At 38.4% G+C, this 15,489-nt stretch overlaps 1 protein-coding gene across 1 annotated transcript in view; it reads left to right on the top strand.

The window, feature by feature from the left end:
* RagC-D (Ras-related GTP binding C/D) overlaps positions 1–15,489 on the top strand; it is a 62,354-nt gene that overhangs the window by 5,424 nt on the left and 41,441 nt on the right. The window contains exons 2-6 of the mRNA XM_053790190.2: positions 1,304–1,476; positions 7,914–8,142; positions 10,940–11,117; positions 13,090–13,226; positions 14,392–14,534. Coding sequence (XP_053646165.1) covers positions 1,304–1,476; positions 7,914–8,142; positions 10,940–11,117; positions 13,090–13,226; positions 14,392–14,534 — 860 coding nt within the window. The remainder of the gene's footprint in view (positions 1–1,303; positions 1,477–7,913; positions 8,143–10,939; positions 11,118–13,089; positions 13,227–14,391; positions 14,535–15,489) is intronic.

Genomic DNA, 15,489 nt, shown 5'->3' with positions numbered 1-15,489 from the left:
TCATAAGAGAAAATGGAGTGTTTGTGAGGCTAACTTCACTAGATCACTAGTTTCATAAGGAAAACATTGAAACAAAAGCAATTTTCTCGTATTTTTCTATGATTTCATGCTTTATTTCAATGGCCATCATCCTCCTCCTCTTCTCAGCACTGTCCTTTGCACTTACTTTCTTAGGGCCCATGATTAGAAAAAAGAAATTTGGCAAAATAACTGCACAAAGCACTGGGATGCTGGGCGGATGTTGTGGCGTTCGCTGTGCCAAGTAGTGGCGGTGTACTATATGAAGCTCACTCATAACTCGAATTTTGGCTCGCAACTCAAAGCAAAATATCAACTGAGCGACGGCTCGTAACTTGGAAAACTCCTAAATTGGGGCACTCGAAAGTCAAGGTACCACTGTATTGGTAAGCACAAATACGATTCTGCCAAATATTTCACAAAAAAAAAAAAACTTGTTTGAATAGTATTTTGGTGCTTTAAGTAACAGTATATTAGTGGAGTTCTGCCTCAGGACTAAAGTAAATAGTGAAATGACCTAACTGATATGAGGAATTGCTATATTAATATTATACAGTACTATCAAGCAGAGAAGTAAGATACATGTGCAACAGCTGGATATCTTTATTGCTGAGATGTTTCACCTACTCAGTAGGTTTCTTTAGCTGAAATACAGGTGTGTCTTAAATACTGGAGATGTTAAAAGTATAGTGGGGAAATATGTATGATGTGGTCAGTCCCTCAGCCTTGAAGAAATTTGAAGGCTGAGGGATAGAAATAGATTGTATAAAAACTAGTCCTGATTGTACTCTGAATATAAATTTAGGACTTTAAAAGTGGCAGATTCCTAAGTAATAAAACTCGTGAAAGTTTTATTGTCTTAATACTTTAAGTCAAACTCCATTTAAGTAGGGAATCCTTGATACCAGGAAGGGCTCTTGATGCAAGAAATTGGAACCACTCTATCCGTCTTTTGATTAAACCTGATTTCCTCTCATTTCTTAAGCACTGTATTAGCCCCAGGGTTATTATTATAATAATAATCTCTGATTTTGTCATGTGGTAAAAGTGATTTACAAGTCAACTGTTGCTAATTTCTTTTACTGTGTCCCTTGACAATGTGATGATTCTGTATATAAGTAATATTAAGAATGTCGACATTATTAATATTTTCATTGTGATTAATTTAATACATGCTAAAGTATCACATGTTTTTGAACTATTTTTTTTACATAAGCCTAGGTATATATGTGCTTTTAATATTTCAGTAAGTTTTTAAGTGTCATAAATCATGTTGCTTTGACAGGCTTCGTACAGTCAAGAGGATGACGAACACTACCGAGGGGAGTTTGGGGCGGGATATGTTGTGGGATCCTTCCCCAAGGATTTTGTGTATGGGCCAGATGACCCAGACCAGGATATGACTCTCATCTTTGCACCAGATCAAAAGCCAAAAATCTTGCTCATGGGACTTAGAAGGTATGTAAATTGGAAGTTAGCTTACCGTAGATGTAATTAGCCTGTATACAAAAAGGTGTCTGCATACAATGTATTTAACATGTGTAATTTTATTTCATGGGTGATATATGAATATAAGATTTCTTTACAGATCCTGCTTGTGCTGAAAATACGAAATGTTGTTAGATCTTGTATTGCATAAATGAGTGTGGTACCATCCATATGGTACATCACCATTTATGTACTGAATGTTTACCACTTGGAGAGGTTCCCTCCTCTGTGGAAGAGCTATCTTTTAATGCTACTTTTCTCTCTGACTTTTTTTTTTTTTAAACTGACACTGATATTTCTGCACCAACTATGTTTATGAATGGGTCATTATATGATTTAAGACCCCTGTCTGGTGTTTTTTCCTCCTGACAGATAAAATAACAACCAACTGTGACTTCACCATTTGCTCTTGTTGTCACTCTTGATACTTCTGCCTCATTGCCTTTTCTGTGATCTGCTCAATGGCCCTCAAAGATATAGTGCTTTCCATGCATTCTATGCAGTACAGAATAATATAAAAATAAGGTCAATTTTACAACTTTACTATTATGGATAATTCAGTACCATGTTGGCCATGATGCAACTGCTATAATTTTTTACCTATAGGAAAGTTACTAAGTAATCACTAAGAAAACCATTATTAAGTGACAAATATATTACAATAACTGTGCTGTTAGAGTGTGAGCAAGGTAACTTTTATGAGGGGATTCAGTGGTAAAAAAGTTGGATGGACCTGTGTTCAAGAGGTGGGAAAGGTAGTGCCTGTACTGTAAAGGAGGAGTGGGAATGTTAGAGTCAGAGGGTAATCTGATTGTGTGAATCCTGGTAAATGAGTTTTTCTCTGTGTGGTCACCGTGCCTTAGCGGGAGATAGCCATTGAGTAAAAAGAAAAAATCTTTGAGGATGGGTGGGGATGTTGCAATTTGGAGGTCATTTATTTGTGATTGCCTTTATACTTCTCACAAGAGGACTGTTGAATGAATGATGGTGAATGTACTTTTTTTTTTTTTTGGGGGGGGGAGAAGCATCCTACTTTGGTGTAAGATGGCCAGTGTGCTAAAAAAAGATATGTTGATTGATGTGTATTATGAACACAGGTAATGAATGGCCTGTGAGACCTGGTCATAATGGGAATTGGAGCAGACAGTCTCAGCAGTAGACTATAATGTATATTTTGCCTTCACCCACTATATACAGATATTTACACTATGTACAGATAGAATAATAATAAATGTACATGGTGACAGATGGCAAAGCAGAAGCCAGAGAGAGTGCACTGTACTCAACCAGCAGGTAGGCAAGTCTGCCAATGCTTACCACAAGTGAACCACGTTGCTTCAGCTTTGGCAGGCTTGCCTGTGATTGGTCAATGAACCAAGGTACTGATTTAACGACGGGTACCCTATCAATCATTAAACCCTTAGCACCTGGTTTGCTGGTTGGGAGGCAGCCTATATGGGAGTGTGACATACGCCGAATAAATTGTAACATATTCTTTGCATGCCATAGTGTGTATGGTGAAAGATTTCTTGTAGTCAGCAGACAAAAATTAAATACAGTAATGTCTGGATAATTGCACGTTATCAAGAATTTTGCTTTTAAGTTTGTTTAATCATGAGTTGGATGAGTTTGTTACGTATTGTTTTAGGCAGTTATAAAGATTTCCCACTTCTTTTGGGTTCTATAATGTTTTAATTTGTCAGCCAGAAATGGATCAGAAAGAGTAAAAACTGTTATTAAACCAAGAAAATTCCTTTTATGTGGCCAACCAAGTTTTCCATTCCCTCTTCCTTCAGCCATGAGAGGCTCTTTTCGGTTCCTTCCTTCCCTTCAGAGGGTGAAGGATTGTTTTTCATTCCCTTCCTTCCCTTTATGGGTGAAGTGTTTTTGATTCAGGGAATTGGAGTTACCCCTCCCCTTTCTTGGATCAAGTGTGATTGTCTCTCAGTCTTCAGACATGGTATAATCTTTGCTAGTTAAGTACTTCCCCAAAATTTAACACACTGGCTGTCTCCCACTGAGGGAGGGTGACCCAAAAAGAGAGAAAATACATTTATCTTCCTTCAGAGTGCAGGCACTGTGCTTCCCACTTTGAGGACTCAATCCCATCTAACTGGTTTCCCTGAATCACCTCATAAATACTGTCTTGCTCACACTCCAACACTAACCCACTCTGCTTCATCAAATATGTAAGCAGGTGATAAGTTCTTCTTGTTTCTTCTCAGTGCAGAATAACCCATGTGGGTCCTGTGCTTTCTATGAATATAATTATGAGGTTCCTTTAATATTGTGATATTACAGACTTTACTATATAACTGTGTTGTCTGTGCTTCAACTTATTGCTTGTTTTATCCCTTTTCTAACATTTTTCTCTTGCAAACAGTTTATATAAATAAACTTGAGAAAAATCTGACCTGAAGATGTATGTAATTCAGTGTAAAAAACAAATATATATATTTAAAAAATATAGAGAAATGATTCTTGTTATGTGGAGCACAAAATGAATTCTAAGCAAAATTATTTTTTTTATTTCTGCATTCACAATTTGTTTACTAATTTGCACAGCTGAGTTCAGTTTGTTAATACACTGATTATGAATATTTGTTATTTAATACAGTGGAACCTCTACTTATGAGTTTAATCCGTTCCATGACCTTGCTCGCAACTGGATTTGCTCGTTTGCAGAGTCAATTTTCCTCATTTAAATTAATTGAAATGGAATTCATTTGTTCCAGTGAAATTCTAAGCATGAGAAAATACTTTAATAATTTCCCTAATATCAACTCTACAGCTTATTTATCTATCACTGTGGCATGCAAAGAGTACGTAACCTTTATTCAGCGCATGTACACACCCTCATTTACAGGCTATCTCACCCAACCAGGGAACTAAGGGTTGGCGATGGGGGCCCATCGTTCAACCAGTACCCAGGTTCCAGCCAATGAAAAGATGGTTTTGGCAATCGCAGAGGTTATGTGGGTACTACTCTCCTGTCTGCCCTTGTCATTCCCATTCTAGAGCTGGTTGAAGCACGGTCTGCTCTCTAGTGGCTTCTATTCTGCCTTGCTTACCGTGGAGTGCACTAATACTTATTGTTGTACATAGTGTATATAGTGTACATACTTCTGTTCTAAATTGGTGAAGGATAATAAAAGTTTTCCAGCTGTGTTTATTTTGCTCCCTTTACACCCAGGATAACAGGCCTTTGGGTCTCCTGGGTTGTAATAATCACAATTCATGTAATATGACATAAACAATATTAATAACATAGAAACATGATATATACACTAGAATGAATAAAATATACGTCATTAGGTATGTGGCTAGTGGCGGTGACAGCAGCCATTGTTGTTGGGGTTTATAGGGCCACCACAGTGGCCATTCCTGCTCCTGACTACATGTGTAGAGAACCTAGGATAACCCAAAAAAGTCAGACAGAGTGGCTTATAAGTGCTACACCCTTAATGCTTCACTTAATTGCTACACTCTTAATGCTACACTCTTAATGCTACACTCTTAGTGCTACGCTTTGCCACTGCTGCTTCATGTTGTCTGCGACTGCTACCTCATGATGTCTGCCACTGCTGTTTCATGTTGTCTGTCACTGCTACCTCATGATGTCTGCCACTGCTGCTTCATGTTGTCTGTCACTGCTACCTCATGTTGTCTGTCACTGCTGCTTCATGTTGTCTGTCACTGCTCCTTCATGTTGTCTGTCACTGCTCCTTCATGTTGTCTGCCACTGCTGCTTCATGTTGTCTGCCACTGCTACCTCATGTTGTCTGTCACTGCTGCTTCATGTTGTCTGTCACTGCTACTTCATGTTGTCTGTCACTGCTCCTTCATGTTGTCTGTCACTGCTGCTTCATGTTGTCTGCCACTGCTACCTCATGTTGTCTGCTACTGCTGCTTCATGTTGTCTGCCACTGCTGCTTCATGTTGTCTGCCACTGTTACCTCATGATGTTTGCCACTGCTGCTTCATGTTGTCTGTCACTGCTGCTTCATGTTGTCTGCCACTGCTACCTCATGATGTGTACCACTGATGTCGCCAAAGAATCGAACATTTCTGCAATTTTGAGCTCAATTTCTCAATTTATTTTTGTAGTACATCTTCCATTCTATCACGAGACCAAATAAAACGAGAATACAACCATAAAAACCATACGAAAATATACCGCTACGGGGAGGTTAATGGCTGAGAAGTGAACTCCGTTATTTATGGTCCGATTTCTTTCATTTTTGGTGTACATTAAGAAGCATCTTTTCTTCATACATTGCCCAAGTTTCAATAAGATAGTCCAACAAACAACTGAGATCCAATTCCCTTGATCAAGAGCAAGAGCCCCCTCACCAGTTTCAGTTAACCTTCCTTGAGGCCCGCTCGCATCTGGAAATTTTGCTCGCGTCTGGAAGCAAAAAATCGACCGAGCAGCTGCTAGTGTCTGGAAAAACTTTCGCATGTGGATGCACTCATAAGTAGAGGTTCCACTGTATTTTTATTTACAGTATCCTCATTAACACTGAGATTGTATGTACAGTAAACTGAGAGGTAGTACACCTTTGATATACCTTTGAAGAGTTTTCAGAGGTTTGACTACTCTCAGAGCCCGGCCATGGGCCAGGCATGTCCGGTGCTTGCCTGATCAACCAGGCTGTTGCTGCTGGAGGTCCCCTGCCCCACATATCCATCACAGCCTGGTTGATCTGGCACCTGGTGAAGATACTTGTCCAGTTTCCTCTTGAAGGCTTCTACACTTGTTCCAGCTGTGTTTCTATCTTCTGGTAAGATGCTGAATAGTCTGGTACCCCAATGTTGATACAGTGTTCCCTTATTGTCCCCACTGCACCCCTGCTCCTCACTGGGTTTATTTTACACTTCCTCCCATATATCTCATAGTTGTTATGGCAGTGTGCAGATTTAGGACCAGGCCCTCGAGTACTTTCCAGGTGTATATTAAGGTGTATATTATCATACATCTCTCTCTCCTCTGCTCCAGTGAGTACACATTCAAGACTTGAAGGCGTTCCCAGTAATTTAGGTGCTTTACTGGGTCAATGCGAGCCATAAACAGTCTCTATATTTGTTCCAGCTCTGATATTTCTCCTGCTTTGAACAGGACTGCCAGCACTGAGCAATATTCTAAATGAATGAGGGAGCACTAGTGATTTGAAGAGTGTCACCATCGACATTATTTCCCTTGTTTTGAAAGTTCTGGCTGTTGGGATCTTTGTCTTGTTATGTTCCTTAAAAGAAAGGTCAGCTGACATAATTATTCCCAGGTCTTTTATGTGTTCCTTTTGTTTTATTTGGTGACCCTCTTGAGTTTTGTATAGAGTGTTCCTTTTGAGTTCTTCATTCTTTCCATACCTAAGCAGCTGGAACTTATCACCATTGAACATTATGTTGTTCTCCATGCCCCACTGGAAAACCCTGCTTATGCCTTCCTGTAATTTTGCAGTGTCCTCTACCGTAGTGTACCGTAGTGATTTTCATGCTTATTTTAGTGTCATCTGCAAATGATGATACAAAAGTGTGATGGGTGTTTTGATCTATGTCTGCTATAAGGATGAGAAACAGCAGAGGTGCCAGGACAGTGCCTTGGGGCACTGAACTTTTGACCTCGCTGATGCTGGATCTTGCTCTGTTTACTACTACTTGTTGTGTTGTGTGTGCTAGGAACCTGAAAATCGATCTGCCTACTTTTCCCGTAATGCCCATGGCCCTCATTTTGTGTGCTGTCACTCCATGATCACATTTGTCAAATGCCTTTGCAAAATCTGTGTAAATCACATCTGCATTTTGGTCTTCCAATGCCTCCGTAATTCTGTCATAATGGTTCAGCAGCTGTGACAGGCATGATCGTCCTGCTCTAAAACCATACTGGTTCGAGTTATGCTGGTTGTGCTGGTCCATGAGATTTGTAATCTGCCGTCTCATCACTCTTTCAAAGATTTTTATGATGTGAGAAGTTAGGGCTACTGGTCTGTAATTTTTAGCTAGTGCTCTACTACTTCCCTTATGTAAAGGAGCTATGTCTGCACTCTTTAATGCCTCTGGTATTTCACCTGGATCTGAATTAAAAAATAATGAAATGAAAATGTATTATATTGCAAGATCCAGACCATTTCTGTAACTTCTTATTCTTATATAAAAGACAGAACCACAATTCTCCTTGGTTTGTGTATGTACAGTACTTTAAACATAAGAAAATATTACAGATTTTGACTTAAACATAAGAACATCTTACAGATGTTGACTTTTCATATGTATAATGTTGATGGAGATATGCCATGTCATTCATAGAATAGTACTTTAGTGCATCCACTAAGCTGTTTCTCATTGATTGAATTATTTAAAAAAAAAGATATTCTGTTTTTTTTTTAATTCTCATTGTATCTTTTTAGAAGTGGAAAATCATCAATACAAAAGGTTGTGTTTCACAAAATGACGCCAAATGAAACGCTTTTCCTGGAATCCACAAACAAAATGGAATCTGAAAATATATCAAATTCCTCATTCGTCCAATTCAAGATCCTTGATTTTCCAGGACAGATAGACTTTTTTGAGCCTTCCTTTGATTCCGAGAAGATTTTTGGAGGTCATGGAGCACTTGTGTTTGTCATAGATGCTCAGGTATGCCCATTGTTTCATATATGCACGCTGTATAGCCCTTGTGGCTTAGTGCTTTTTTTTTTATTATAATAATAATAATTCATATATGCAGTTATTGCATGTTTTTTTTAACTCTTACACTTTTCTTGAGATTTGATTGTATGCCTTGTTGAATGTTATTTTGAAGTTTTGTACCTGATGCTATTCACTGAATGACCTTCAATAAAAAAGTATAATTTATTTACAGAGCTTATGAAGTATGGGATTTCCATGGTTAGACTGTACATTAAAAAAAATTGACTTGATTCATAAACATCTGAGAAAAAAATTCATGGCTGTAAGAAAATGGCTAACTTTCCCTGTGAAAAAATTACAGAAAAAAAAGAAAAATTGTTACACAAATAACCCGCACATAAAAGAGAGAACCTTACGACGACGTTTCGGTCCGACTTGGACCATTGAGTGTGACTTTGTTAATGGTCCAAGTCGGACCGAAACGTCGTCGTAAGCTTCTCTCTTTTATGTGCGGGTTATTTGTGTATCGTTCCAGTCACGGTATTGTGCCTTTTTGTTATTTAAGAAAAACTGTTGTTTGCAGTTGCAACAACTAACATAACTACCAAAAGTAGATGAGCAGGGTTGGAGAGAAAACTCAAAAAGTCCTTTCTTGTTTTATTGGGATTTAGCTTGCTTGAAATGCTCTGTACTAACAGCTTTCCATGTGTACTATTAAATGTTATCCAATTTTGTGAAAACTGTATATCATGTAGAAAGAAATTATTATTATTAATTATTATGTTTTTTTATTATCACTCAACTGTTGTCTCCCACTGAGGTAAGAGGGTCCGAAAAAGAAGAAACACTTTTACTATCATTCACTCTATCACTGTCTTGCCAGAGGCACATCAGTACTACAGTTTAGATGCCCCTCCAGACTGCAAATATCCCCACCCCTCCTTCAGAGTGTAGGGTGTGTACATCCCCACTTAAAGGACTCATGTTTGGCTAATCTGTTTTCTTGAATCCTTTCTCAAATGTTGCCTTGCTCACACTTCAACAGCTCATCAAATCCCAGAAACCATTTGCCTCCATTCACTCCTACTTAACACACAAATGCCTGCTGGATGTCCAAGCTACTCACACACAAAATCTTCTTTACCCCTTCTCTACCACCTCCCTCCAACCCCTGCAATGCCTTCCTCCCAACCCCTACCATGCCTTCCCTCCAATCCCCTACCATGCATTCCCTCTTCTAGAGATTTATACACCTATAGACCTATAGACCTATTTGCCAACAAGTGCACTCCCAAATATCTGAACACATTTACTTCCTCCATACTCCCTCCTTCCAAACTGATATCTAATCTTTCATTACACTCCTAAATTTGTCCATCAACCTTTGCAATTTCTCTTCAGAATCCCCCAAAAGCATAGTGTCATTGGCAGAAAGCATTTGTGACAACTCATTTTGTACTAAATTCTGCATATTTTAACTCCACACCTCTTCCCAACACCCCAGCATTCACTTCTCTTACAACCCCATCTATAAATATGTTAAACAACCATGGTGACAAGACGCATCCCTCTTTAAGGCCTACTTTTACTGGAAAATTATCTCCCTCTCTCCTAAATACACTAACCTGAGCCTCACTATTATTATTATTATTACAGGAGAGAATTGTTGTCAGATGAAAATCCATCAAGTGACTGAGAGAGAATCATGGGCTAGCACTGAACTAAACTGAGTATTGTCAGCAGGTGGCAGGCCAGGTGCTAGGCCTACCATTGACAGGAATTACAAAAGGCTACATGGTAGACTTATGAAGCAATAATAACCCTCCCCTCCCCTCCAAACAAAAAGGAGAGGAATCAGATTTAGAACTTTATTACAGAGATAATATAAAGAAACGAGTAGTTCCTAAATTTAGATTAGAAAGGTGTTTACCTTTCTAATCTAAATCTAATACCATAGGGAAAGACGGCATATCTTGGAACTTCCATGAGACTTATTCTTATTTAAGCCACGTAGATTCGCTGGGACAGAGAAGGCACTCAGGCTGATACTATCCTCTGCAAACTGAAGGATCACACAGTTAACACAGAATCTGAAACATAAAATACATATTTCTTGATTTATTTTTTACCAAAGATTGTATGTGCATACCTCACATGCAACAAGTCATTTTTTTCTAGAACACATCCTTATCTCAAAGTAGTGGACAGTCTTACAATAGTCTACAGTACTCTTCTACTTTCAAATGGCTATACAGTTGGCATTCCCTACAACCCCAGTAAAAAGTATAGTATTACACTTTTGTGTAGTACTATACTTCTTTTGTGTTGATCTCACATGCATTCTTCTGCCTTAGGAACCTAACCATTGCAAATTTGGGGGTTTGCCTGTATATTTGGGTTAGTTATAAGTACTTCAAATATTTACCTTTGTCCTTAAAGTTTGTTGTAGGGATATACTAGGGAATCACTTAGGCAGGATCCTCATTAAGACATTGAGAGAAATGGTATAAAATAGTGACACGATGGAAACAAACAAATGCACCGTAATGAGATCCTTTATTGAAAACTTGTCACCCACACATTGGGCATAACATTGTCAGTAGTGTTTTTTTCTGCATTTGTCTCTATTTCCATTTGTGACTTAAAAATGCCCACTTTGTAGGCAATGTTGTCAATAAAGAATCTCATTACTGTACAGTGTGCTTGTTTCTTGTTTCGTCATTAAGGCATGTCAGTACTGGAAATGTTGATTTTTAATAAAAAATTGTTGGTGGTGTTACTAGAGTTGTTAATTTGATTTCAGGATGATTATATGGAGGCATTAAACAGACTTCATCAGACTGTTCTAAGAGCACACAAGGTCAATCCACACTTGAAATTTGAGGTCTTTATCCATAAAGTCGATGGCCTCTCAGATGACACTAAGATTGAGATTCAACGTGATATTCATCAGAGAGCGAACGATGAACTTATCGATGCAGGTGAGGTCATTGCAAACCATTTTTTTTAGGAGATATTGTGAATTTGTTTCTGTGCCTGCTGTACACCATACAGTATCTGCAGTCATGGTTCATGATTAATGTTATTCACCAGTTTTTTATATACTGGAGTGACTAAGTTTAGTCAGTCTATAGCCTCTCCTCACTTAACGATGGAGTTCCATTCCTAAGACCAAATCAGTAAATGAATTCGTCACTAAGCAAGGAGCATACTGTAATGGTGTGGGTTTGTGTCAACCATCATTGATATTGTTTTAATGTCACCTTTGCACCATTTATAACATTTTTAGTATATTTTTAGATGTTTATACTGTAGTGTACTGTATATTGTAATAAACAGAATAGAGGAAATCAGCTCTAATATACATTATTTAGGTATGCATACTGGTCAGAGAGCCCGTCGTAAGTCCGAGTCGTCGGTAAACGAGTATGTCACTAAGTGAGGAGAGGTAATTATATTTCCTTCAATGGGGGGAAAAAGGTGCCTTAATACATGTGAAGGGCTCATGATCCAAGGAATCAGAGCTACTCCTCTTTCTTGGATCAACTTTGATTACCTACCATTCCCCAGGCATTGTATGATTTCTACAGGTTTGGGGTGCTCCCATGAATATGCTGTAATAATAATACACATACTGTATTTCTATTTCCCATGAACACCTTCTTGAGTTGCATTTAGGTGATTCATATACCACACCACAGTTTCCTTATATTTAATATTTCACTCTTTCACATTTTCAACTTCCTGCCTTTACACTTCCTTCCAAACTCTTCCACCAACCTTTGCAACTTCTCTTTCATATCTACCAAAGTCCTGTGTCATCAGCAAAGAGCATCTGTGACAACTCCTGCTTCATATTAAATTCAGTATCTTAATCCCTTGCCTCTCTCCCACATTGAGTATTCAATCAAATTAAAAGTCCATCAGAAGTGGCAGGCTTGGTAGGTCCTACAGATGAAAAACAAATTATTCAAGGCTTGACGATGTGGTTGCTGGGTCATCGTCTTTCAGGTAGAATTGTCACTATGAGAGGACTCGCTTGTAGATTGAGACTAGAGTCACCACATCTCACCCACCTGCTTGCAGGTGGTCTTGTGTGTCTGTGATTTGTGGTCTGCTGCTGACTGGGTTATTGTTATGTTCATGGAAATGCACTAAACCTTCAAGATTCATACAGTGACTAGGCATTGGGAGGTGATCAGGTTTGATCCAAGGAAGAGAAGGGTAACTCCAGTTTCTTGGATCAAGGCACCCCATTGAAGGGGTTGATTGTCGTATCTGCGTGCCTCTGGCAAGACAGTGATATGTTTCTTTTTGGGGTTACCCTGCCTCGGTGGGAGACAGGCAGCGTGTTAAAAAAATAGATATACATGTATACAGTAGAACCCCTGTATCCACTGATTCGGTATCCACAGTTTCAGTTATCCATGGTACACTGTAGCCCAAAAATACCTCTTAATATTGCATAATAATGGCCCCAAAGCCTGTGAAGTGCTTCCCATTAGTGAAATAGTGATAATTCTCCACTTATTGTCCATAATTTATAATAGGTATGTATATTGGCAGTTTGGAGGGATATGCTGTGTATCTTTATACATATATGCTTCTAAACTGTTGTAATCTGAGCACCTCTGCAAAAACAGTGATTATGTGTGAGTGAGGTGAAAGTGTTGAATGATAATGAAAGTATTTTCTTTTTGGGGATTTTCTTTCCTTTTGGGTCACCCTGCGTCGGTGGGAGACGGCTGACTTGTTAAAAAAAAAAAATGTATAGAACTTATATATAGGGTTTGCTACTAGCCACAATTTTGGTATCCACGACAGGTCCTCGGAATGTATCCCCCGTGGATACTGTGGTCCTACTGTATACGTTTAACTCTAAGGATAATGACTATTTATTTTAAGAATATTATGGTACCATTTGATTTCTACTAACAACTGTGATATTTACAGGCATGGAACAGATTCATCTGAGTTTCTATCTTACATCTATATATGACCACAGCATATTTGAGGCCTTCAGTAAAGTTGTGCAGAAGTTAATACCACAGCTTCCTACCCTTGAAAATCTCCTCAACATATTTATATCAGTAAGTTTTTAATGCTTTATCTCATTTCATGGTCTCACTTCATTTCCTTAAAGCATCTAATTTACATTGCTATAATATATTCTTGCCAGTACCCACTTTACTTATTTTGTGATATACCTTTGACTGGTTTTGAGGTCTAATACTTTTGTAGATGTTGTAGTGCATCCTGAAGCCAAACTTCTTTTTGACTGTCTAGCAGAATAGGCTGTTGTTGATGAATAAGACACATCTAAAACACTTGGGTATCTTTATTGCCAAAAAGTTTTGTCTGCGTAGCAAGGTTTTTCAGTCGAATGAAAGTGAATATAACACTAGCAATAGTAAAAGTGGAGAGGTAATTTAAGGTGATCAGCCTTGATGAGAGGGGTCAGTCCTTCAGCTTAAAGTAGGGGGCATATGGCCAGATCTTATATTGTGGAGCAGAAGTGAGGTGCAACAGCTGAAGATGACATCATTGGTGAGTATGGTCCTCTAGTAGTAGTAGTTGTAGGCGGGGCCCTGAGGCAAAGCTGCAATATATTTACAAATTTGTAAAATTTCTTCATGCTTATTTCTCAAAAAAAAAAAAAATGGCATAATACAGTGCATTTTAATTGATTTGACAGAAGGAATGAAGCATTTAATGTGATTTGTTCAAGCAATTTTTTGTTATATTAATGGATGCTTGAGGCCCCTCACACCTGAGGGCTCTAAATAAACTATCTCTTTAACTTTTATGTTAACCTGCAGCTGCCCTCACCCCTTTTTCTTCCAGATGACAAATGCTACACAAACATTTTGTTGACTGGATTGCAGGAATGGAGGAAAATTTTTTCCTAATATTGTAGATCACTGCCATACAGCAGGGAACTCTTCATGAATATTTTAGATCATTGTCATACAGCAAGGAATGATGATGAATATTGTAGATCACTGCCATACAGCAGGGAACTCTTGATGAATATTGTATATCACTGCCAAACAGCAGGGAATTCTTGATGAATATTATAGATCACTGCCATACAGCAGGGAGCTCTTGATGAATATTGTAGATCACTGCCATACAGCAAGGAAAGCTTGATGATAGTTCATTCAACAGGGCTTTCCCGTACAGTGTGTAAAAATGGTGATGTGAAGGTGGATATTATATTTACAACTATTTTTTTTTTTTTTTTTTTTTTTTCAGAATTCTGGTATAGAGAAGGCATTCCTATTTGACGTACTTTCCAAGATCTACATTGCTACTGATTCCTCACCAGTGGACATGCAGAGTTATGAGCTTTGTTGTGAGATGATTGATGTTGTCATTGACATATCCGATATCTATGGGTAAGAAAGTTTGAACTTCAATTTTTTTTTTTTTTTTTTTTTCAAAAAAGTGTGTTCAGTTTCCTCCAAAACATTCTTTCATGGAATATAAAATAATTCAGATATATAATAGCCTAGGTATGTATCCATTATAGGTAGTAGGTTGGTAGACAGCAACCGCCCAGGGAGGTACTACCGTCCTGCCAAGTGAGTGTAAAATGAAAGCCTGTAATTGTCTTACATGATGGTAGGATTGCTGGTGTCTTTTGTCTGTCTCATAAATATGCAAGATTACAGGTAAGTCTTGCTACTTCTACTTACACTTAGGTCACACTAAACATACATGTTTTTTTTTTTTTTTTTTTTTTTTTTTTTTTTTTTTTTTTTCAACAAGTCGGCCGTCTCCCACCGAGGCAGGGTGACCCAAAAAAGAAAGAAAATCCCCAAAAAGAAAATACTTTCATCATCATTCAACACTTTCACCACACTCGCACATTATCACTGTTTTTGCAGAGGTGCTCAGAATACAACAGTCTAGAAGCATAAACATATAAAGATACACAACATATCCCTCCAAACTGCCAATATCCCAAACCCCTCCTTTAAAGTGCAGGCATTGTACTTCCCATTTCCAGGACTCAAGTCTGACTATATGAAAATAACCGGTGTCCCTGAATCCCTTCACTAAATCTTACCCTGCTCACACTCCAACAGATCGTCAGGTCCCAAGTACCATTCGTCTCCATTCACTCCTATCTAACACGCTCACGCACGCTTGCTGGAAGTCCAAGCCCCTTACCCACAAAACCTCCTTTACCCCCTCTCTCCAACCCTTTCGAGGACGACCCCTACCCCGCCTTCCTTCCCCTATAGATTTATATGCTTTCCATGTCATTCTACTGTGATCCATTCTCTCTAAATGACCAAACCACCTCAACAACCCCTCTTCTGCCCTCTGACTAATACTTTTATTAAC

Source organism: Cherax quadricarinatus, chromosome 58, assembly GCF_038502225.1.
Source record: "Cherax quadricarinatus isolate ZL_2023a chromosome 58, ASM3850222v1, whole genome shotgun sequence".
Taxonomy (NCBI): Eukaryota; Metazoa; Arthropoda; class Malacostraca; order Decapoda; family Parastacidae; genus Cherax; species Cherax quadricarinatus.
This window is presented reverse-complemented; position numbering and strand designations above follow the sequence as displayed.